General features: G+C 43.5%; 1 protein-coding gene across 1 annotated transcript in view; it reads left to right on the top strand.

The window, feature by feature from the left end:
• The window catches only part of PROM2 (prominin 2), a 46405-nt gene extending 24249 nt beyond the window's left edge, over nucleotides 1–22156 (top strand). The window contains exons 13-24 of the mRNA XM_081017347.1: nucleotides 1113–1204; nucleotides 1661–1745; nucleotides 4993–5139; nucleotides 7401–7472; nucleotides 7712–7804; nucleotides 9739–9792; nucleotides 12756–12836; nucleotides 14238–14306; nucleotides 15235–15324; nucleotides 17154–17260; nucleotides 18355–18444; nucleotides 20757–22156. Of these exons, the coding sequence (XP_080873473.1) occupies nucleotides 1113–1204; nucleotides 1661–1745; nucleotides 4993–5139; nucleotides 7401–7472; nucleotides 7712–7804; nucleotides 9739–9792; nucleotides 12756–12836; nucleotides 14238–14306; nucleotides 15235–15324; nucleotides 17154–17260; nucleotides 18355–18418 (954 nt within the window). The 3' untranslated portion in view covers nucleotides 18419–18444; nucleotides 20757–22156. The remainder of the gene's footprint in view (nucleotides 1–1112; nucleotides 1205–1660; nucleotides 1746–4992; nucleotides 5140–7400; nucleotides 7473–7711; nucleotides 7805–9738; nucleotides 9793–12755; nucleotides 12837–14237; nucleotides 14307–15234; nucleotides 15325–17153; nucleotides 17261–18354; nucleotides 18445–20756) is intronic.
• The last annotated feature ends 1831 nt before the right edge of the window (nucleotides 22157–23987 follow it).

The raw sequence follows: 23987 nt of genomic DNA, 5'->3' as shown, positions 1-23987 counted from the left end.
CAAAAGCGGGCAGAGCAACAAATGGGCATGTTGCCTTTGCCCAGTAGGCTCGTTTCTACGCACACCCCTCTCTCTCCTCCACCCAGGCAAGGAAGAGGCATGATCAGTTCCAGGACACCTTTCAGCCAAGGCAAGAAAGGAGGGTGTGAAGAAGGACTGGAAAGGGTTGGGGAGAGTAGGAGCGGCCTGAGCAGAGTTCAAATGTCCAGGAGGACTGCATTTGGTCCCCTGGCCTGAGGTTCCCAACCATCAATACATAGATATTTAGTTCAAAAAATTCACCTTCAAAGGTAGCTCCACGTAGAGCGCATTGCAGTAGTCCAAGTGGGAGATAACCAGAGCATGTACCACTCCGGGGAGACAATGTGCAGGCAGGCAAGCTCTCAGCCAGGAAAGGTCTCAGCCGGCATACCCAATGGAGCTGGTAGACAGCTGCCCTGGACACAGACTCAAGATCAAATTCTTGCATATGTAGCACGGGTATTATGTGGGACCTGTGGCAGTTCCAGTTCCACACATGCAAGCGGCCAAGTGGGTATATATGGGGTGAGGTGATCTCACAGGTAAATTGGCCCCAAGTTGTTAAGGGCTTTCTGTACTAATAGTAACACCTTGAATGTTGTCCAGTAGCAAATTGGCAAACCATTGCAGCTCTCTGAGCACAGATATTATATGCTGACAAGGCCTCACTTGTATTTGGCATAAGATTTTGTGGACCAGATCTCATCTCATCAGTTACACACAGTTGGTGCACGAGGATGACTCTCTCAGGAGTTTGTGGGAAACTTTGTGGGCCAGAAACAGAGAAGATTCAGATTAGGTTCTGCTGTGGAAGGAGATGTGGCTACATATGGCTCCTGTCCCAAAGGCCAGAAGCGCCGTCCAAGTCCTTTGGCAGGAGTGGGCCAGGCCAGTGGGCAGCAGGAGCTCAACCAGGCATGGTCTTCTCCAAATAGGTGTTCTTGCAGTCAAGGGCTGGAAGAAGCAGGAGGACACACTGTTGTGGGCCTCTAGAACTAGCTGGAAAAGGGATTTCTAAGGCTCATCCCTGCCCTGGTCTGTTAGCGTTAATTGGCTCTAAATGATGTTTTGCTCCTCTTTCCATTCTCCAGTTCATCGACATGCCTGGCAACTTGCCTCCTTCCATGAATATCACTGAGCACCTTGGCCTGAAGAAGAGCCTCAAGATCACTTCTGCTTATCAGTGAGTTTACCTGCTGTCAGGCTACTCAGGGGGCATTTGAGTACACAGGACATTTGGGGCTCTGTCCTTGCTTCCTACCGAGATGACTCTAGAGCAAGGCCAAGAGCGTTGTTGATCCTAAGGAGCTAAAATTAAGGCTCCTTTGAGCAATACTAATCCACCTTCTGTTTTGTGGTTTAGCAGGCAGGATTTGTTTGTTTATTTAAGCATTTTCTGCTTTCCTTCTTGGAATGTTTGTGCGTTGCTGAGTGGTTCCCTGTAAATAAGTTTGCCACATCTCCAGATGTGATGTGATTTGGAGAATGGTACCCATGTTTTTGAAAAGCGATGTGAGCAACAGCTAAGAACACACATTGAGTGGGATGGAACTATCAAGCAAGCCAGCAATATTGTGGGATGCTGAAAGGGGAGGGAAGGAGGGAGGCCAGGTTGACCTGTTTCCACTCCTTATTTCAGGCAATGTAAGAATGGGGCTGGTCTCTGGGAAGTTCTGCAGCTGGAGGACAATTACACCCTTGACAAATATCTCCAAGTTTCCAAGGTAAGAAGGTTCCTCTGCTGAACTTACATCTCTTCTTCTCCCACTCAGTCACAGAGCCTCCGTGTCATCACAAATCTTCAGGTGACTGTAGCAGCTCTCATTGCTGACAGCTGCTACAAGCACCGTCTTGGCTCCTCTCATAGCACTACTGCTGTCCACATGCCTGTTGGCTCATCCCGCCTTTTTTTCTTTCTTTCTCCTTCCTCGCTGCTGCTGTACAACAAATCCAGACACCACTAGAAGGCAAGTGAGTGAAATAGTGGGTGGTCCCAGTACTCAGGAATGTCTCCCGTGTGAAATGGCTGTAAGATGGAGCCATAAAAAAACCTTAGTTGCACTCTGCCCTCAAATTATGTCACTAAAGTAAATTGCGCAGATTTACCCAGTTGGCATGCATTTGTTTCAAGCTGCATAATTGCAGTATTTGGGCAAATTTGGATTTTTGTTGTTTGGCGTTAAACAAGCAAACAGGAAACCTCCCCATGTACTCATCCCATAGAACACCAGAGGTGTCAGATCTGGCTATGATGAGTCACGCCTCTGTTTACATCTCAGTCAGGTTGCAGCAACAGGTTCCTCATGAGGCTGCCACTGAAGATCATTCAGGCATTTCAGCTGGTTCAGAAAGTGCAGCCAGGATGTGAACTTGGGCAAGTTATAGGAAGCGCATGCCTGCTACGTAGGGCTGGCCCTACCATTAGGCAGAGTGACGCAGTTTCCTTTGGTGTCTGTTCCTCTTGAACCCCTGGCCAGTCTCCTCTGTTGAACACCAGGCGTCTGTGTGCCACAAGAGTAAGTCCAGACATCTCATTTCCATGCAGAATTTTAAAGGAAAATCCATTTGAGATGCATGCGGAAACACACAGTTGCAGTTATTTATCCAAAGTACTTATGAGGTGGTCCAAAGGCTACAATGCTGCCTCCATTTGTATAAAATGCTTTCTCCCCTTTTAAACTTTTAAAAGTAGTTAATCCAGCCACCCACAGCCTGGAGCGCCAACACACAGGGATTCTTGCTGCCATATACTTAGCACACAAATGTAGCAAGTGCGCCTGGGAGCAGCTTGATTGTGTTCCATCATTCAGGGGGGATTGTATAGGAAACAACAGGGCTGCCCCCATGTTTCTTCTGTACAATTACTGAGTGCCATTTTTGCATTTAAATTAAAAATATTATCTTATTTTTATATGGTTTTATTGTTATTTATTTTTTATTTTTTATTCAAAATTATAACAAGACATGTTATCCAAAAACATATCATCCTGTGTCCCCCCCATTTTTCCTCCCTCCCCCCTCCCACACAGAACCCCCCCCCCCCGACTTCCCTCAGTTCCAGTCTTTGGTTTCTCTAAGAATGCTGTTTTCTGCATGTTACAAAGTTGTATAGATCCTCAAACTATTTAGCTGATTACTATCAATAAAAAGTTTGTGAATGTTTATTCAAAACCTGCCAAGGAGTCCAGTTCGCTTTGTTGCGTCTTCAGATACTTTGTAAAGAGTTCCCATTCATCCTTAAAGTCACAGTTATCCTTGTATAGGGTTTTATTGTTAAGGTTATTTTGATTCTTCTTATTGATCATGCATTGCATTTTATTGTTTGTCACCACGGGCATAAAAAAATATCAAATACAAGGTTTAAATGTAATCAGTAAACAAACACTTTGTTTTGTTTGACCAAAAATGAACTTTGGGACTGCCCCCGCCCCCTCAGATAAGCCACTTCTTCTTGCATAGTTTATTAATTCTGACCACAAAACCAAATTTTGGTTTAATCTATGCATAATCTCTGAACGTAATTCAAGGTTCACTGAAACTACTCCCATGAGACTTGGACTCAAATTAGATGTTATGAAGCGTCCTGTGATTCTTTCCTCCATTTAAAAAACAACCAAACCCTAATACTCAAAGCAGGCTCAGCAAGGTGCAAGTCTAAGCAAAATAAGGAGAGGCTGCATAACCTATTCCTTTTTAGTCCAAGATGCTTTCTCAGTTGGATAAACATTGGTTGTATCCAGTGCTAGTTACACTCAGAGTAGACCCATTGAAAGTAATATACATGGCTAGCTATGGCCCATTAATGTCAACGGGTCTACTCTGAGTAGAAGTTAGCAAGATGCAGTCCTTGGGGTTCCTGCATTTTTCTCCTCATGGGTAAAAATAGCAGCTTGGGAGGGTCCTTCTGAGCTGGAAAATGACGGGAGGGAGAGGAGTAAGGAGCCTCTCCCTGCCTAGACTTTCCCCACTCAAACCTTTAGATTATCTAAGCCAGGCTTCCTCAACCTCGGCCCTCCAGATGTTTTGAGACTACAGTTCCCATCATCCCTGACCACTGGTCCTGCTAGCTAGGGATCATGGGAGTTGTAGGCCAAAAACATCTGGAGGACCGAGGTTGAAGCCTGATCTAAGCTGTTTTGGGTTAAGAAAAGAAAATTGTAGGAGAGCATATAGAATGGAGGGTTGGGAGGCTGGAGCTGGCCAGCAATAATCCAGTACAATTGCATCTTACATAAGGGTTATGTTCCATGGATGGGGCATCTATGCAAAAACATTATACTTGAGCCACCCTCTTGGAACCATCCCCATGTGACTATCCTTATCTTTCCAGGGCTGTGCACCAAGCGGGTTCTTGCCCCCTTGCGTATCGGGCTTTGGGGTGCTCTCACAAGATCTTGTGGGGCTTCTGAGTTCCTGTGAGAGCCTCACAGGCCTACTAAGCAAGGCAGAGAGCTTCAAAGCTCTTTCTATACCAGGGAAACTCTCCACCGTCCATGCTTTAATTTGTGCAATTTCAACCAGCTGGCCTATAACCATGTAAGGTCAAAATCGCACGAGTAAGTTGCAATTGTTCTGTATAAAAAAATGCAGTATATAGGAAATAAAAGAAGTAAGAAAAATGAAATTAAAAATCATACAGCATCTAGCACAGCATGTTAGAATTTCTGCAACAGGCAGAAGAAAACATTGAGCGGTCTGCCAAGACCCCCAGCAATTTTCAAGAGGTCCACGGTGGGGTAGAGTTTGAGAACTTCTAGCCTAGGATAGTCCCCTCTGCTGCTTGCTGCCCTCACCTGGCCCTTGCTTTGCTCCTTGGATTACAGGAAGCTGTGGAGAGGTGGCAGGAGACTCAAGCAAGCACTCATGGGTTGCAGTGGAGCCTACCTTGATTCTGCTCTTTGGGATTTTGGATTCCCTTTTGGATTTAAGTCATGGTGCTCACTTACGCCACCTTCTTGCCTTTTGCTCTAGTACACTGCAGAGTTTCAGAAGCGCTTGGACAATTTCAATATCCGCTTTGAAGACATCGTCCTGTTAAATGCAGAAGGGAAGAAGGACCTGGAGACTTTCCGAGACAGCAGGATTGACCGGGTAGACTATGCAGACTTCAGAGCAGAGGTGAGAGGGAGTGTATGGGAAGCAAAAGCCTTGTCTGTCTCTTGTTTCTTCCTTTTTTTAAAAAAAAATAATATTTATTACTTTTCCAAAAAAATTTAAACACTGAAAAGAAAAAGAAAAACAAAACAATACAATACATTAAACTAACAAAACAAAACAAAAACAATAAAATAAATCAAACAATTTCATTATCCCATCTTTCATTCACTTATTTCCACGACCTCCTCACACCTCCCTTTTTGTATTCCACTTCTGTTAATTATTTCAGCAATTCCTTTCCATCTTCCTCTGTTTTCTATCCTATAATTATCTTAACTCATTCTAACCTTATTTTTTCCTTTAATACTCTATTAATCTATTTATACTTAATTCCTTATAACATTTCTACTAAAGCCATGTAACTTCATTCCAACATTTTTCTAACATTCATTGATTTTACAATATTTCTGTAAATAATCTTTAAATTTTTTCCAATCTTCTTCCACCGACTCTTCTCCCTGGTCTCGGATTCTGCCAGTCATTTCTGCCAATTCCATATAGTCCATCAACTTCATCTGCCATTCTTCCTGGGTGGGTAAATCTTGTGTCTTCCAATATTTTGCCATGAGTATCCTTGCTGCTGTTGTTGCATACCTAAAGAAAGTTCTATCCTTCTTTGACACCAATTGGCCGACCATGCCCAGGAGAAAGGCCTCTGGTTTCTTCAGGAAGGTATATTTGAATACCTTTTTCATTTCGTTATAAATCATCTCCCAGAATGTCTTAATCCTTGGGCATGTCCACCAAAGGTGAAAGAATGTGCCTTCAGTCTCGTTACATTTCTAACATTTCTTATCGGGCAAATGGTAGATTTTTGCAAGCTTGACTGGTGTCATGTACCACCTATAAATCATTTTCATTAAGTTTTCTCTTAAAGCATTACATGCTGTAAATTTCATACCTGCGGTCCATAACTGTTCCCAGTCAGCCATCATTATGTTATGTCCAACATCTTGTGCCCATTTAATCATTGCTGATTTCACCGTTTCATCCTGAGTATTCCATTTCAACAGCAAGTTATACATTTTTGACAAATTCTTAATTTTGGAATCTAACAATTCTGTTTCCAATTTTGATTTTTCCACCTGGAAACCAACTTTTTTGTCCAAATTGTATGCCTCCATTATTTGATAATAATGGAGCCAATCTCGCACTTTATTTTTCAATTTTTCAAAGCTCTGCGATTTTATTCTGTCTCCATCTTGATCCAGAATTTCCCAATATTTCGGCCATTTGGCCTCCATATTGAGTTTTTTCTGTGCCTTCGCTTCCATTGGAGACAAACATCTTGGGGTTTTCTTTTCTAACAAATCTTTATATCTTATCCAAACATTAAACAGTGCTTTTTTAACAATATGATTTTTGAACGCTTTATGTGCTTTGACCTTATCGTACCACAAATATGCATGCCAACTAAATACATTATTGAAACCTTCTAAATCCAACACGTCAGTGTTTTCAAGAAGCAGCCATTCTCTCAGCCAGGAAAAAGCTGCTGATTCATAATAAAGTTTGAGGTCTGGCAGGGCAAATCCACCTCTTTCTTTAGCATCAGTTAATATCTTAAATTTTATTCGAGGCTTCTTGCCCTGCCAAACAAATCTGGAAATATATTTCTGCCACTTCTTGAAACAATCCATCTTGTCTAAAATTTGTAATGTTTGAAACAAAAACAACATCCTTGGCAGCACATTCATTTTTATCACAGCAATTCGGCCTAACAATGATAATTTCAAATTTGACCATATTTCTAGATCCTTTTTCACTTCTATCCAACATTTTTCATAATTATCCTTAAATAGATTCACATTTTTGGCAGTCATGTTAACCCCTAAATATTTCACTTTCTTAACCAATGTTAGTCCTGTCTCTTCCTGAAACTTCTCTCTCTCATTCACAGTTAAATTTTTCTCTAAAACCTTAGTTTTCGTCTTATTCAGCTTAAAACCTGCTACTTGTCCAAATTCTTGAATCAGTTCCAATACTCTTTTTGTACTGGATTCTGGCTCCTGTAAGGTCAATACTAAATCATCAGCAAATGCTTTCAGTTTATACTGTTTAACTCCCACTTGTATACCTTTAACCTCTTGGTCCTTTCTTATCATGTGTCTCTTGTTTCTTCCATCAGTTGCTGAGAATATTATTTGGGGATGCTTTGAATACTTGAAAATAATGCTATAGCAATGCTAAGTGTTACTCTTACTGCTACTCTTTTTTCCTAGATGCACAACCCTGTGGTGAGGACAAACATTCAAGATTTGGCAGGGGAACTTGAGAGACTTAGCAGGGTTCAGGTAGGTATCCTCAGCTTCACTGAGGCCTCATCTGCTCTGGACCTTTAAAGCAATATTTCAACACTTTAAGCAGTTACGACTTCCCCCCAAGAATACTGGGAACTGTAGTTTGCTATGGGTGCAGAAAGATGAGAAGACTGGAGGGGAGGCCTGATAAAGATGGCAGTTTAAGTTTTTTACCCCACTTCCCCAAGCACCCTTGCCCTCTATCCAATCTGAACTATTGGTGTTCCCTGCAGAACGACAGAGCCCTGTTAGAACGACTCACTGAGGAAGCTCGGAAGCTCAAGGAAATTCAGAATACGAAGGTCCTCACAATGGAGGACCTTGTGGTAAGTACAACATGTCACAGAAGAGAACCCCACCCTGGGCCCCTGCTGAAGACGTCCTCGGTTTTCAGGCTTCAAGCTGAGGATGTGCTGAACCCCTGAACTGAATCTTTTTCAGCCTTCCTTGAAATTCCTCAACAGTTTACTTGATTACACTCCCGCTGCCACTGCCCCATGTTTGCTGCAAATTTAGCTTTAGCAAATATTTGTAGCTTCTTCATTGTTGCTTTTATCATTGTCAGCCTAGTACAGGTGAGCACTGGCTATTTTCATTGCATTTATATCCCACCTGCTTCTCCATGGAGCTCAGGGTGGCACACCTGGTTCTCCTCCACATTTAATCCGCACAACACCCTGTGAGGTAGGCTCGGCTGTGAGGCACCGACTGGCCCAAGGTCACCCTGTGAGCTTCATGGCTGAGTGAGGATTTGAACCCTGGTCTCCTAGGTTTTAGTCCAACACTCTAACCACTGCACCACACTGGCTATAGGTCAACAGCATACACTCCAACATTTATCTGATGCACATAGGGACATCCTATACTACATCAGGAAGCTTCTCCCCTGTTTGATCTCACTGCACACATAGATATCCTATACACGTCTACATTGGTCACCTTGAGCCAACCTACTTCAAAGGATTGTTGTAAAGAAAAAATGTGTGAGGGAAGGTATCATGTGCAACACCTTCAACAGATAAAGGCAATGAATTAAAATTTTAACTGTAGGGTGCCTTGAGTCCCTGTCAGGGAAAAGGAATACAGTGGTACCTCGGGTTACATACGCTTCAGGTTACATATGCTTCAGGTTACAGACTCCGCTAACCCAGAAATAATATCTCAGGTTAAGAACTTTGTTTCAGGATGAGAACAGAAATCATGCTCTGGTGGCAGCAGGAGGCCCCATTAGCTAAAGTGGTGCTTCCGGTGAAGAACAGTTTCAGGTTAAGAACAGACCTCCTGAACGAATTAAGTTCTTAACCCGAGGTACCACTGTAATAATAATGAAAACTGTGAGACTGACCAGGAACATACCAGAGAGTAAATCCTCCTGAACCTAGTGGGACTTACTTCTGAGTAAAAAGGATTGCAGTGTAAGGCTGCACTGCACAGTCTTTACCCACCCAGTCACCTGGGAGTAAGCTCAATTGAATACAATGGGACTTACTTCTGAGTAGACAGTGTAAGGCTCCATTTACAATATAGGAATAAACATTCCACACATATCCTAAAAAATGGCTGGCTGCTGAAGCATTGCAATTGAAGAATCTAAAGTGGATTGGGTACATTTTCCTTCAAAAATTATAGGAAGGGCTATGTTTGCCAGTGCCAAAATTTCCTTCATTTGGTGCAGGTATTTTATTTTCAGTATAAACAAGAGTCCATTTTTGCACCTACATACACACAAGCATGCAGCAAAGGCTCCTGTTTCCAAAAAAGGACAGGGATGGGGATCCTGATCTCTCCACCACTTTGTTCTCCAAGATGTGGAGGGGAGGAAAAAGCAAAACTGGGACATTCTGGGATCAAATCAGAAACCAGGATGGCTTCTGTAATTCCGGGACCGTCTCTGGAAAATAGGGACACTTGGAGGGTTTGCAATAGGCAGGTTAGAGACTTTAAATAAAAGCCTAGGAATGTGCTGAACTCCCTTGAAACATTTATTTAGTCTTAAAATTCCTCAGAAGTTTTGCCTGAGACAGTTCACGCTTCTCAAAAAAACTTGTTTTGCTTCATTTGTAAGCCAGTCATATCTCTAAGCCACACGATGTGGCTTTGGCCCACATGACTTCTAGATGTGGAAAGTCTCCAAATTGTAGGCTGCAAATTTGGTTTTACGTAAGGTGAAAGTGAGAGTTCTGGGTAGAGGGAAAAGCAACAGATCATGAGGGGAATGGTTCTTCTATGGGGTACGACTCACCTGTTCATTTTCTTATAGGCAAAGCTGAAAGAAAGTGTCAATTACTTATCAACGCTGGGACCTGGCTTCCAGGTATTATTACGGGTTATATAGCTGGAATGGGGTTCTTTGGGGTGCTAAAACTCATTCTCCAAGAGAATTCTCCAGGTCTGCGCTATTCTAGTATGTCCCCGGTAGTTTGAATCTGTTTATTTATATAATGCATAATATATATTAGCATGTTTCTGAAACCTCCAGATATATTCTTTTTGAGGTTGCTTGAAGGACCTTGCTTTTCTGTAAATGTGAGTCAGCTTGCAAATTTAAACACAAGACTTCCTCTTTTTTCTTTTTATTTGTCTATTTGGGATTCAGAAATATTAGAATAATCCTATTAGAACCAACACACCAGAACCTGAATGAGTTCAGAAAAAAATTAACATCAGTATTGTGGGTGACCAGATTGAAAAAATGCAACATATTGTCTTTTCAACGCTGCACTATCCGCTTCTGCTGCCTGTAGTTCTTATTAGTAGAAGAGAAGCTGCATAGCCTTTGGTCACTTCCAGACTGTCACTATTTCCGAGGTGGTGGTGTTGGTCTCGGTTGCATGCCAGCAAGTTCCAGTTGTGCAATTACAGCTGATTGGGCTGTCTTTCCCAAAAGATGTGTGTGTTTGCCATAAGGAAAGTGACGGGGGAATGCACTGGGAAGTGTGAGATAGCACTTGCTTGATGAAACATTACCTAATCTGCCCACAAACAGATCAGAATGGTTGTCTGGAAGTAACCTTTTTCTTGAAATACACATTTTAGTATAGTTTTAAATGTAAACTGGAAAGAATATCCACCCTTAAGTTTCTTCTTCAACAAATCTTGTGCAGCAAGGAGAAAAACAGTGGAATTCTCCAGGCAATTGGTTTATTGAGCATTCATCCAGCTCTACTTGCACAAAGTTTATGTGGAGTTTAGCTACAACAAGCATTTATTCTGATTTATTTGTAGGAAGGTTATATGGCACTTCAATGAGCATCCTTCCTGCATTTTTCTTGATGTGCTCACAAGTTGTTTACAAGTCTTTCCGTTTGTTCATCTCGCACTTTTCAATGTGTTTCACCATAGCTTTCTCAATTGCAAAATGTTTGTATTGTTTTAAAGTAGATTTGCTGATACTTGGACAACATGTCAACATGTCTCTTTAATTGCACTAACCTATGTATTTGGCATGCGCTTGAATCTGTCCCACAAAATGCTGACATTCGGAAGACAGTCGATGTGTCCAGAGTGCCTGTGTTCCCTAAGCAGCTGCCTGCCCTGCAATTTCAGACAGACACAGTCACTTGTGGAGCTGAGACAAATTTAATCTGTGATCCCATTTCTAATTAGTTTATCTACTAATTAAATTAATTAAAACTGGCAACCCTATTGGGCAATCTGGAGCAGGTTTACTCATAAGCAATACACACTGAGTGCAGTGGGAATTACTCCCTAGCAAGTGTGTTTAAGATTGCAGCTCTGGTAAATTTATTAATGGCCAAGGGGTTTGTAATATTATTATTATTATTATTATTATTATTATTATTATTATTACCCCACCCATCTGGCTGGGTGTGGCTTCCAACAAATTTAAAATACAGTGGTCTGTTAAACATTAAAGGCTTCCCTAAACAGGGCTGCCTTCAGATGTCTTCTAAAAGTCTGGTAGTTGTTGTTCTCTTTGACATCTGGTGGGAGGGCGTTCCACAGAGAGGGTGCCACTCCGAGAAGGCCCTCTGCCTGGTTCCCTGTAACTTGGGCTTCTCGCAGTGAGGGAACCATCAGAAGGCCCTTGGCACTGGACCTCAGTGTCCGGGCAGAATGATGGGGGTGGAGACGCTCCTTCAGGTATACTGGACCGAGGCTGTTTAGGGCTTTAAAGGTCAGCACCAACACTTTGAATTGTGCTCAAAAACATACCCACCATCACCTTTAGCATAAATTGCTTATGCTTTTTGTTGGTTCCTAATTTCCAAATTTTGTAGACATTGTATCTTTTCTTCCTGCTTCTTTTCTTCCTTCTAGTATCTTCAATAACCAGCAAACTGGGCTTTGCACGTGTATTATCCATACCATCGCCACCTTACGTATTAAAACCCTATTGAAAGGAACTCTTCAAGTTCTGGGTATCTTTCTAAGCAGCGTGCAGTCCCTATTTTACTCTTCATTAGAAGCCCTTGCTTCTATTTAATTCACCACTGAGGGATTTCAGCAAGCTCATTCTGTAACTTCATCTTTCAAGGATTGTGACTGTAACAGGGTAATGAAGTGTAATCTAAATTCCACCACCAGCATCTTGCAAAATTATGCACCAACTGGAAAGGTTGCTTGGGGGTATTGAACCATAATTACAGAGATAGGAAACTCCTTTCGATAAAAGAAAAGGTTCTTCATTTCCTTCATGTATATGTCAAATACAATATGCATTTTCTACAAAGAAAGACTTTCTTGCTACAAAATAGTGTGAAGCCCATGTGTAGACTGTCATGTGTGCTGGGGTTCTACTATGCTTGTTTTTTTGCTGTATTAGTGTGGGTGGTGATGGCTTGTGACCGTGAAACACAAACATGTGCAACCAGCAGGCATGATGATCCACACCTGCCTTTGCCAACCTGGCACCCTTCAGGTGCTTTAGAGGACATCTGGAGGCACCAGGTTAGCAAAGGATGCATTGGAGGGAACCGAGGAAGAAACTGCAAGAGGTTGTCACTTTCAGCAGCTGCCCTGTGCTCCTTGTCACTTCTAGTTTCAGCCTGATTCATGGAGGGGAGGCCTGTCAATGGCTTTGTACATCATACAAAGCAATGTTTCTGAATACCAGTTGCAGGAAACCATAGAAGGAGAGAATGCCTTGTGCTTGGGTCCTATTTGCAGGTTTCCCACAGGCATGTGGGTGGCCACTGTGGAAACAGGATGCTGGACTAGGTGCGCTATTGACCTGGTCCAGCAACCTTTTGTGATGCTCTTATCATCTGTCAGCACCCCCCATATTGCTAAACTTTCTCCCTGCTTCCCCAACAGGCTCAGATAAACAATACCGAGTCTCAGATTGGCCTTATTGAGAAGATGTTCCCCATACAGACTCGGAAAATCCTAAGGCAGGTGAGTAGAAGGAGAGGTGATGGCATTATTCAGCATATTTTGTGGCTGTAACAGAGGGTGAAATATAGGTGTGCACTGGTGTGCAAGAGCAGCAGCGGTGCTATCAATTTACCTCCTTTGCTGTTGAAATGGTACGTCTGTCTTCAGCCAGAGGGCTGCTGCTCCACATGTCATTGTTCCAGGAGGCACAAATGACATTCTGCAGCAAGTTAGGTCAAGTGAGCAGGAAACATGTCGTACATCAGGCGCTGCACACTTCTGAATGGCACCAGCATATCCTGCTTGTGAAGCCATTGAATTAGCCACTGTGGGGAAGACTACTGGATTAGATGGTAGGAGAGAAACTTGAAATTGAGCTTGCCTAACTGGTGGCTTCAGAAACAAGACACCCACCAAAATCAGCATTTTTCTAAATTTTGTAATGCAGTTCTCCAGCCAAGTAATTTCTACAGAAAGGCATATACCAGGGTAAAGTGCATGAACATGCCTGGTAGCAAAAATAACATAAAAATGTATTATATTACTGAAAGCTGTGTTGCAAAAATATGTATTTTGGGATAAATTCACAGTAAAATGATTTTTTAACATTGACCTTTTTTTAATGGTAAACTGATGCTACAAGAATTGAATATATGACTGCAAAGGTGAGAAAGTGAAAGCAACTGAAATTTGTGCCTCCCTACTAGATGGGAGGAGGCCTGTTATATTCATAGACCCTGCCACAAAAGCTCTCAGTCCAGGACCAGAAACACAAGGAAGGGGAGAATGGGAGGGAAGCGGCAAAGGTGTTGGTGACAGCAAGGGTGACCACCGTTGAAACCTCCCCCTGAATGGAAGAAAGGGAAGTGAGACAAGGTGGAAGAGAATAATAAAAATGCAAGGTTGGAAAGCAAGAGGAAAGTTAGGTTTCTAGAAGTTTTCTCAAGGAAGAAAAACAGAAAGTCAGTTGGATGTTTGTAGGAAATGTGTGTGCATTAGAGGCAGAAGAAACCAGGACTGACCAAAGCTATATGCTGTGTGTTCTCAAAGCACACATGGGCTCCATGAAGCAGCACTTGGAGCTGCCAGGTGCATGTCAGCTGCCCCACAGAAGCAGCCGAGTGACTTGTCCAAGGCCATTCAGTGAACGGATGGCTGAAAGGGGATTTGAACCTAGGTCTAATGCTGGGTCTGTGTTAAAACACTTTTTGCAAATGGGCAACACATGCAGTCTGCTTCCAATAAATGTGAAATGCAACCTAGCTAACAACATATATTTGCAGCATAATTTTTGTGTAGGAGCAATCTTCAATTTGGAAGATAATGCATTCATTGGTGGAGGAACAGGGTGGGGCATCTCTGATTACCCTCTTGAGAAGCACTGGTTGGAGTCCTTCAACCTGCACCTCCTTTCTCCTCCAGGAGCTAGATTGCTTTGTAAGAAAAGAGGTGGGGTACATCTCGCAGTACCTGAAATGGCTGAGGAGTGTGGTAAGTATGAGATTCTTCTGGACCCAAGTGGTGCCTCAGGAGTGAGATGGTGCTGAACCAAAGTGGCAGCGACTACTGGACAAACCTTGCCTTGGGGTGGGGTGTTGATCAGGTGTATTAGAAGGGCAAGATGTCTGTTGTGGGAAATGCATCACGAGGGCAGAAGAAGGGAAAGTCGTGTATAAGTGAAAGGGTCAGCTGGATGAAGCCAGCATAATTCAGGAAAGAAATTGCCTGCATGGAGGCCTCTGTGACTTATTGGAGGCTTGCAAATGCCAGTTGTTCATTAATTGAGATTTTTAATTAATTCACCAAGTCTCAAGTTGTAGTTTAGGCAGAAGTAGGTGGGCTGCTTAGCAGTAGAGATAGGGGTGAGGTGGTAGGGAGATTAGCGCAGTGCTAACACACCAACAGGAGCACCAGATTGGTTATGCCATGTGTTTGCACCACTGCAACCACCCTGCTGCCTCGCCTCTTCCCCTTTGCCTCCTGATAAGCAACAAGGACCCACCTGCTGGGAAGCTGGTGTTAGTGGATCTGCTTCACCTGGTAAGCAGTTTCTGAGTTTTGGTGAAAAAAGAGTGTAAGAAATCTACTCACCTGTATTCTGTCTCTGGCCACTTCCATTCCAGGTGACCTGTTTTTAAAGCAGTGATTACAATTTGTTTGTGAGTTATAGGATGCTTCAACAAGCAATTGTTATCCCTCACTCTCCAGTGCATTATGCCCTCATTTTCCTTAGCGCAAATATCCAGGTGTGCTTTTTTGGGGGGGGAGGGACAGGTTTGTTGTACAAGAATAACAACTTTAATAGTGCAAGCTGAATTTGTCAGTATGTGACTGAATCCTGCCCCAAAATAGTGACAGTCTGGAAGCACCCTGTGAACAAGTTGTGATGTGCGCAAGCAATTCTCCTTTTCTGTTCCAGCTAACGGAGGATGTTGCATCATGCAAACCCTTCTCCACTGCTCTAGACAATGGCCGGGTGATCTTGTGTGATCGTATTGCAGATCCCTGGGTAAGTGCTCCAGATAGTTCTTCTACTGTCTAAAATTTGCTGGCCCTCTTCCTCTTTGCCTTTTGCTTGATGTGTTTTCTCAGATCCAGGGTGTGGCTAATCAGGCCTCCCCGCCTGGCCTATGAGGTTGTGACAGGGCAGGTAAGGACAGGGCTAAGGACCCTCTGCAGGCATGCCAGGATTAGGCCCCCACATCCTCTGGACTCCCAAGCAGGGGCTGCAGCCACTCCTGGCAAAGCCCTAGCCTGACTCACTATTGCTATTGTTTTCCAAAGAAGGTGGCAATGGACAGCCTTCATCAGGGCAGATTCCCTGCTTTGATTGAATCTGCGCAGAGTGCGCAAACCTGTGGGAACCAGGAATGTACATGAGCAGCATTTGGGAGACTTGCACAAAGCTCGCACAGTGGTCAGACTGTGTATGGTCTTGAACATTTGTTATAGGGAAGGGTGTGTGTAGAAATTAGCCGAGTTGGAGCATTATGGCTGACAGCAGGGAGTCTCTCTCAGCATCTAACGCCTCTGCTCAGAGACCTGCACTGCTTACGGATTCAGTGTGCTAGTATAGAAATCCCTTAACCACTTGAAAGCAGTTTACCTGCGAGATTGCCTTTCCCCCACATGCACCTGCTTCAATCTGTGGAACTGCCACCATTTCAGGTTCCACATAATACTCCTTACACAGTTGCAAAAAATCGATCTTTCAGTGTGGCAGAGCCCTTTTTTCTTTAGGGACACCTATCCAGACATTCTAGGACGTGGGTGGCACTGTCGTCTAAACCACAGAGCCTAGGGCTTGCTGATCAGTAGGTTGGCGGTTTGAATCTCCGCGACGGGGTGAGTTCCCGCTGTTTGGTCCCAGCTCCTGCCCACCTAGCAGTTCAAAAGCACATCCAAGTAGATAAATAGGTACCGCTCCGGCGGGAAGGTAAACGGGGTTTCCATGTGCTGCTTTGGTTCGCCAGAAGCGGCTTAGTCCTGCTGGCCACATGACCTGGAAGCTGTCTGTGGACAAACGCCGGCTCCCTCGGCCTATAGAGCGAGATGAGCACGCAACCCCAGAGTCGTCTGAGACTGGACCTAACGGTCAGGGGTACCTTTACTGTCAGGGAACTGCCATCAGTGCCGGAGGGAGAGAGAGACCTCCAGAGGGATCCCAGGGAGAGGCAGCCCATCTTCTGGGGAAGGGAATCAGCTCAGCTCCAGTGGAGAAGGGGGGCAGATGGGGGAATCTGAGAGGGAGTCACAGGACTCCTTGCCTGGGACCAGTGGGGGGAGGAAGGGTCCTCCGCTGCCTACGCCTTCCTTGCGCAGAAGGCTTCCGCGCAGGGAAAGTAGGAAGCGACTGGGCGTGAAAGAACTTCTATGCTGGAAGAAGTTTAAGAAACGCCCACTGATGGATTCTGCCACGGGTGAGTGGCTGTCCGGACAGAAAAGGTTCACTCAGGCAACCCAGCCAGGTGTGGGCACCGGCTTACGCACGAGCAACCCCTTGAACCATTACATTTACCTTTACCTTTATCCAGACATTCTGGCAGCAGAAGTAGTGTGTTTTAATCTGATTTTAGCTTATCATTGACACTGATTTTTTTTTAATGCTTTAAACAGCTGCTTTCAACAGTTTATACTGACAATTTTACTGTTCTATTTGTTTTGTAAGCCACTTTGAGGTTTCTCTTGACAGCCAAAGGGTATATGAATTTTATGAAGGAACGAAATACTGTATGAAAGTAAACTTTTCATTTGGCGATCTGCCAGCCATGGCGTCCATGTCTTCCCAGAGGATGGAGCCCATCACCAGGGTTTGTCTCTCTGTGCTTCCTCCCCCAGAATGCCTTCTGGTTCAGCCTGGGCTGCTGCGCCTTCTTCCTCCTCCCCAGCATCTTCTTCGCCATCAAGACCACCAAGCACTTTCGTCCCATCCGGCACCGATTAGTGTAAGTGGGGTGGGCCTTGGGGGCGGCCTTCACATTCAATTCAATTCATCTGCTTATTAGATAATTTGCACACCAGCCTTTCTGTACAACCCCCTGGGTGACCGCCAACAATGAAACAGCATGGAGAAGAAAAGATAAAAGCACAGTAATAGCAGCCATAAAACCGTATTATCCAGCACGGCTGTAGCTCAGTTAGATGCTGTGAAGGGCGCAGGGGCAAGGGGCCTGCAGGGTGAAATTGGGAGCAGGGACCACAATCCAGCACCCTGTGAATGACCCATCAGGTCCAGAGGCCTTATGGACACCCACAGTGTTTCCTCCCACTCTGTTAAACAGAGAATAAAAGTCATTGATTTATAAGAGCCACATATGTCAGCCTGTTGCCACATATCCCATGGCCTTATTTAACCTTTTTAATCAATACCTGTTTTATTAGCCTTCAAACCTTTTACATGACAGGTGTTCTACCGTCCCTTTTAAAGGTCGGTGTTGCCTCTGTAACTCCACTTAGGTGGAGACCGTCATGCAAGTCAATGCAGTATACAGTGGTACCTCGGGTTACATACGCTTCAGGTTACATACGCTTCAGGTTACAAACTCCGCTAACCCAGAAATAGTGCTTCAGGTTAAGAACTTTGCTTCAGGATGAGAACAGAAATCGTGCTCCAGGCCCCATTAGCTAAAGTAGTGCTTCAGGTTAAGAACAGTTTCAGGTTAAGTACGGACCTCTGGAACGAATTAAGTACTTAACCCGAGGTACCACTGTAAATTATCTTCTCATGAGGCTGTTTCCAGGCTAGTCTTTGGAGACCCTTGTGAGTATTTTCTTCTTGAGGAAATGAGCAGGTGGCAAATTTGAAATGTCACTTTTTTCCTCATGTTATTGTTTCCTCATGTTATTGTTACCTGTCATTGCCCTTCATAATCTATTGTATTGAGGCTGTGGTTTGCAATTTGGGAGTAATTCTTAGTTGGCCATAATAAACATCCTACCTTCCCCAAAACAAGCTAATGAGGTGAAATAGCTTCACAAATTTGTATTGTCACTTCTCCCCAAACCTCTCATTTGTGTTTTTCCCCCATGTTGTGTCTAGCTCTACTGGATCAGAGGAAACTTACCCCTTCCATATCCCACGCGTCACATCTCTGCGACTGTAAGCAACTCCATGTGTTCGGATATCCAGGTGAGAGAGATGTGCGTTCTCTGGGGATCTGTGACCCCTGGGCTGCTCATGCGCACGTCCTTCCCTCTTTCTGCCACAGAATCATCAAGTGCAAAGTTGCCACAATAGCTCAGAGAACAAAACTTCTGAGCACCTTTGCTAGTGTGAGAATCTCAGAGCCACCAAGTGCTCTTTGACAACACTCAGCTTTCCCAGGTTAAGCTCTTAAAATTACAAAAATGGCACCAAGGTAATAATTACTGCTTAAATACTTTCCTTGCTCCTTTCTAGGCATTTGGAAGTGCCTCAGATTCCTGTAGATAAAACTAAAATACTGTGCTCACTGAATCTCTGAATGGCAAGAGACTCTACCAGGTGTTCCTGAGGTTTATTTTCCTTGGAATGAGGGTCAATGGAGATTGTGATGTATTTAGAATATATTGTTTTATTTAAACACATACACAACATGAGCATAGGATGGAGGGGCGCGCAGCAGTAATACCCCAACAGATCTTGCTTCCCCATTACGGATTTATTGGCAGGAGTCCCTCTCCTGCCTTTTTTGTGACCTCCTGCCTTTTTTGTGACCTAGCTAGGAATTTCCCTTCTTCCACAAAGACAAGCCTTGGTTTTAGAGAAAGGCAACTGACATTGGAGCCGCCCCCTGCACACCCCCCCCCTGCACATTCAACCCTCTCAAGTCAAGTTGCTCTGTGTCTCCTTTCAGTTCAGCCAAAACACAGACACGGCCCCACTTGCCCTATTGTTCCAGCCAGGTGAGGTGGGAAAAGCCCACCTATTTATCTCTATGCCAGCAAGGCTTACACTAAACTGCTGATGTGACAGTACCTCGCTGAGTGGCTAAGGTCATTAACTTTACATAGGAATTGGTTTGACCAGTAAGTAGGTTTTTCTTTTTTTTTTTAAATGATATTTATTAAGATTTTCAAAGATACAGAAAGTAAAGATTAAAATACATTCAAAGCCTTATTTTCATAGATCCACTTTCCGGGACTCCCCCCTTCCCCCACCCCTACCATATTCCCCTTTCATATTGTTGGCTCCACAAGCTCTCAGTTCTAATTAAAACTTAATTTGTTTAAACCATTATTCGAATTTAAAATTTATACACTCCTCATCAATACCCTTAATAAAAAACAAAAGTTCTCTCCCCAGGGCCCACCCCATTTTCATTCCACAATTTCCCTATTTTTTTAAAAATAAGGACACCCCACACAATAGAAATATAAGAAATAAGAAATAAAAAGTATAATAGGTGAAAAAGAGCCAGTTCAGAAAAAAAAAAGTTGACAAGCCTTTGGATTTTAGTTCTCCCCCCCCTGTCCCCGGTTTAATTTCCCCCTGACCACCAAACCATGTTATCTGCCTGGAATTCTTAAAGTCCATAAATCACCTATTTCCCCCAACTCCTTGCTGGCTTTTTCTTTTTATAGTTATTTTTTAAGACATTTAACTTCAAATCTTTAATAAAACTCCCCCCATTGTTCTTTCCAAGTTGTAGTCCAATTTCCTCTTGTTCCGCTGCTGAAACGTTCTAATTCAGAAGTTTAGTAACTCTGCAGGGATTATTGTTATTCAGGAACAAAAACTTGCGTTCAGTCCCTTCCTTTCTTCAATAGAAAATTCTATTGTCTCCTTTAGCTGAACACCCTGTAGACAAAATATTATTTCCGTTTTGCAGCTTTCCCAGAAGATAACCAGTCCTGTAAAATTCCAATGGTATTTTTCCACTTACGACCATCTTTGTAATGTCCCGAAACTCCTCTAGGGGGATTGTTGTAACTTTGTTTTCTCTAGTCCAAAAGTCCGATTGTTATCCATGTTTTCGCCATTTTGTATCCAAGTTTTAACGGGTTATAGCAAATTGTAACAAATTTAACCAGCAAAGTTCTCATAATAAGATCCTCTCTGCTTTCCGACTTTGACAGCTACTCAGTAAGTAGGTTTTTCTACTGGATTCCAAACCTCACCGGCCAGTAAGGGACCCACTGGCATCATCCAATCCTATAACAATCCCTCCAACCCTATAACAAACTAGTTTTTCTCCCTTCTGTTAATAGTACAACAGATGAAAGTGAGGGCGAGGGCCATTTTGCTGTCTAGGGAACAGATAAGCACACAGAACCTTTAGGACCAGCTTCTCTCCACCTTAACCTGTTAAATGGCAGCAGTCATGTCAAGCATCCTCAAATAATGCAGCTGGAGTTTCCGACTGAGATTCCCGATGCCTTTCAGAACTCTGCTAAAATCAATTAGGCCTGTCTGCCTATAGAGCCCCTCATCCAAACCATTCTCATGTTTTTCACTTGCAGGAATCACCATGGGAAAATGGCTGGATCCTTCCAAGGGTGGCCCTCTGCGCTGCGTGGGGTTGATACTGAGCTCTTCATGAAGTGACTGCTCTTGGACTGAAAACTTTTTAACCCATCGCTGTTACTCATCTCATCACAAATTGGCTTTCCTCCCAAGTATCCCTTGCTGGTCCTCCTCACTCAAAGAGAGCGAGTAAATTTGTAGATGATGGCCAGGTGGTTGATGTCCTCTTAAGCCTTTCTCTTTCTGTTGCAACCTGGTATGAGGCCCATTTCACCACTTGGCAGGTTACTTTTTAATAATAACATAGATGAGGCTGAGTAGGGATGGAGGGTTCTGTAGATTTCAGTTCTCACAGTTTCTCGTTTTTCAAATCTTAAATTCACTTCTCCACATTTCTGCAGCACATTTCTGCATTTTTAAAAAACCCACATCATGAGAATTCATCAGCATGTTAGTTGATCTTCCCCTGATAAACATAATATTATATGCAGTGTGCTATTTCCCTTAATATATGCTTTTTTGTAAGCACTCTTTCTGGGAGAACTGCATCACAAAATTTCAAATTCGTGAGACTTTTGAGGCACAGCTGTGTTTCAGTTTGCATATTAGATTCAGCTTTGAATACATCCTGAATCAGTTTCCTTCCCCACTTCTAGGGTAGGAGGAATCCCCCACCTAGCAAGCGGCAAGAACTGTGGTTGTGCTGGCCTGGTGTGTCTGCGGGAGTTGAGGTTGCCAAAATAATTCCACATTGCCAAAAGCATCCACCTCCTCCCCTGATCAAAATCTCAGATTTCAACTTAATAATCTTTATTTATATAAGAAATGGTGAAATGTGGGATGAAGCAGAAAACAGATAGGCAGCATTAAGAGAGAGAGAGAGAGAGAGAGAGAGAAACAAAACAATTTATTCCCTAACCTAGCTTAGAATACACAGCAGCTTCCAGGGTCTGAACCTGAGACCTTCTACATGCAAGGCAGGTGCTCAACCAGCAGCCACTGGGCTGTGTTCCTCCCCTGTGTTCTCCCTCCGTGATGCTGCCTTCCATGTATGCACAAAGGGGTAATGCAGTGCTTATTTTTAGCAAAATTCTCTCTGCATGCCACACCAGCAAGAAGCAATTCAGGCACTGCTTTCCCCTGGTGCTATGCATGTAGGAGTGTTGCTAAAAATAGACATGTTATTCTGTCCTTTGGATGTGCATGCCTCTGCATGTGCCACGCAGAAAGAAAATGGCCCGCTCCCACGTATGCATGAAGCTCCTGCCATCTGAGCCCTTTGGGGACAGCAATCCGCCGGTCTTGTGTATAATAATGGCTGCAATTTGCCCCAGTCGGTTTGGGAACGTTGGCCTATTAATAAATAAGGCACTTTGGAAAGATGTGGCTATCAAAACTTTCTGTTGCATGTGTGTCTTTGGGGGAGAGCAGGGGATGATTTGGGAAACCCAGGAATGTCAGAGGTTGTCTCATACTGAGTTAGACCAGTGGCTCATCTAGCTTAGAATTCTCTACACTGACTGGCAGCAGCTCCCCAGGGTTTGGGACAGAGGACTTTCCCTGCCCTACAATTGGGACTGAACTTGGGGGTTTCAGGGAGCTGTGGCCTTTCCCCCTCAAGATGTGGAGAGTGTCCTGTGGAGATAGTTTAGCTGCTTTAGCACTCAGAGTTTCTTACTCTGTTCACAAGTAGGTTTGGCAGATTCAGTCCAGAGAGAAGTTTGTCAGGCTCAACTTCTCCTACTAGTGCATCATTATCAGGCAGGAGAACAGAAGCCTGCCATTGAAAAAAATTAATTTGACATAGCCTTGATATTTTTGATAAAAATATATGTCATATCAGGATGAAGGCATAACAAGTAGCCATGAACAAATTTCTCAATGTGTATCAAAAATATAACCTCCACTGATTAATCTGAAGAACAGGAAAACCCATAGTGTATTGAAATTTCTATTTCCCCTATCAGTAGCCAGCCAGAGGTGCAGATGCTTTTGTCCAAAACATGTGGAGGGCACCAGATTGGTGAAGCTGCTGTGCAAAATCCAGAAGTCACTTGTGAGTTGCCAGTGCGCCAGGGCCTTCCTGCAAATAAGGTCGGGCAACTAGAAATACAAAAAAATCTGGAGGTAACTTTAAACGGGGATAATTTCATAAACATTCCTAAGGTAGTTTAGATCAGGCTTCCTCAACCTTGGCCCTCCAGATGTTTTGAGACTACAATTCCCATCATCCCTGACCACTGGTCCTGCTAGCTAGGGATCTTGGGAGTTGTAGGCCAAAAACATCTGGAGGGCCAAGTTTGAGGAAGCCTGGTTTAGATGAAGGATCACTACTGATGTGTGCAGTCACACCCTGCTTTTACATATGACAAAAAGTCATGCCAAGTTTTTTAAGTGTTTCAAAACCTATGTAACATGCCTGAGCAAAGGTGGCAGCGTGTCCAAAGAAATGTGCCTCACTCCTATAGTATGTCCACATTTGTGGCTTCAAACACAAGGAGGTCTTTTTCTCTGCTGCGTTTCAGGTTGCATTTCTACACAAGAGAGGGGTGGGGATGTCTCCACTGTCACACATGACCTTTTGGTTTCCCTGCCCCTGCAACCTCCCACCCCCTGAGGAATTAATGAAACTGTCCTAGGCACATGGGCACTCAGCTGCAGATGCATAAGGGCTTTCTCAAATGTACACACCGTTATTAAGAAGCAAATTGCAGCTTAAGTTTTCTAGTTGGGCTGAAGCTGATTTGAGAAAAAGGCATCAAACAGAAGTATTTGTCAAGAAACTGCAGCATCAATATGGATTGTGGCTAACATCATGCAAATGTGGTTTCAAAAACTAGCAGTGGAAATGCGGAGTAAGTGGTCATGTGAACATGTCCTGAAAAACAATTGTCTGTTTCCCAGCCTGAAATTTTCTAGAATACTAAATCTCACTATATCTGGCAACATTTTGTTTTCTCTTAAACCAGCTGAGTGCAGTCAAATTTAGCTACCTTCTGGCAGGGCATTTGAATACAACAGCAGTTTTCTCTGGCAGGATTAAATCTTCTGAAAGCTATAATCTGCCAAATGTTTCAGTTTAGTTTAGTTATAATCTGTTGGAGCTTTTTCAAGTGGTATTTTTTATAGCTGGAGATTATTATTATTTTAAAGGGGGGGAAGGTTTATAAAAGGACCTTATGCCAGGCTTTGTCAGCCAGGTGCCCTCCAGATGTTTTAGACTCCCA

Source organism: Podarcis pityusensis (genome assembly GCF_964106645.2).
Source record: "Podarcis pityusensis genome assembly, chromosome: 8".
Lineage (NCBI taxonomy): Eukaryota > Metazoa > Chordata > Lepidosauria > Squamata > Lacertidae > Podarcis > Podarcis pityusensis.
Note: the sequence above shows the minus strand (reverse complement) of the source record. Positions and strands in the feature narration are given on the sequence as shown.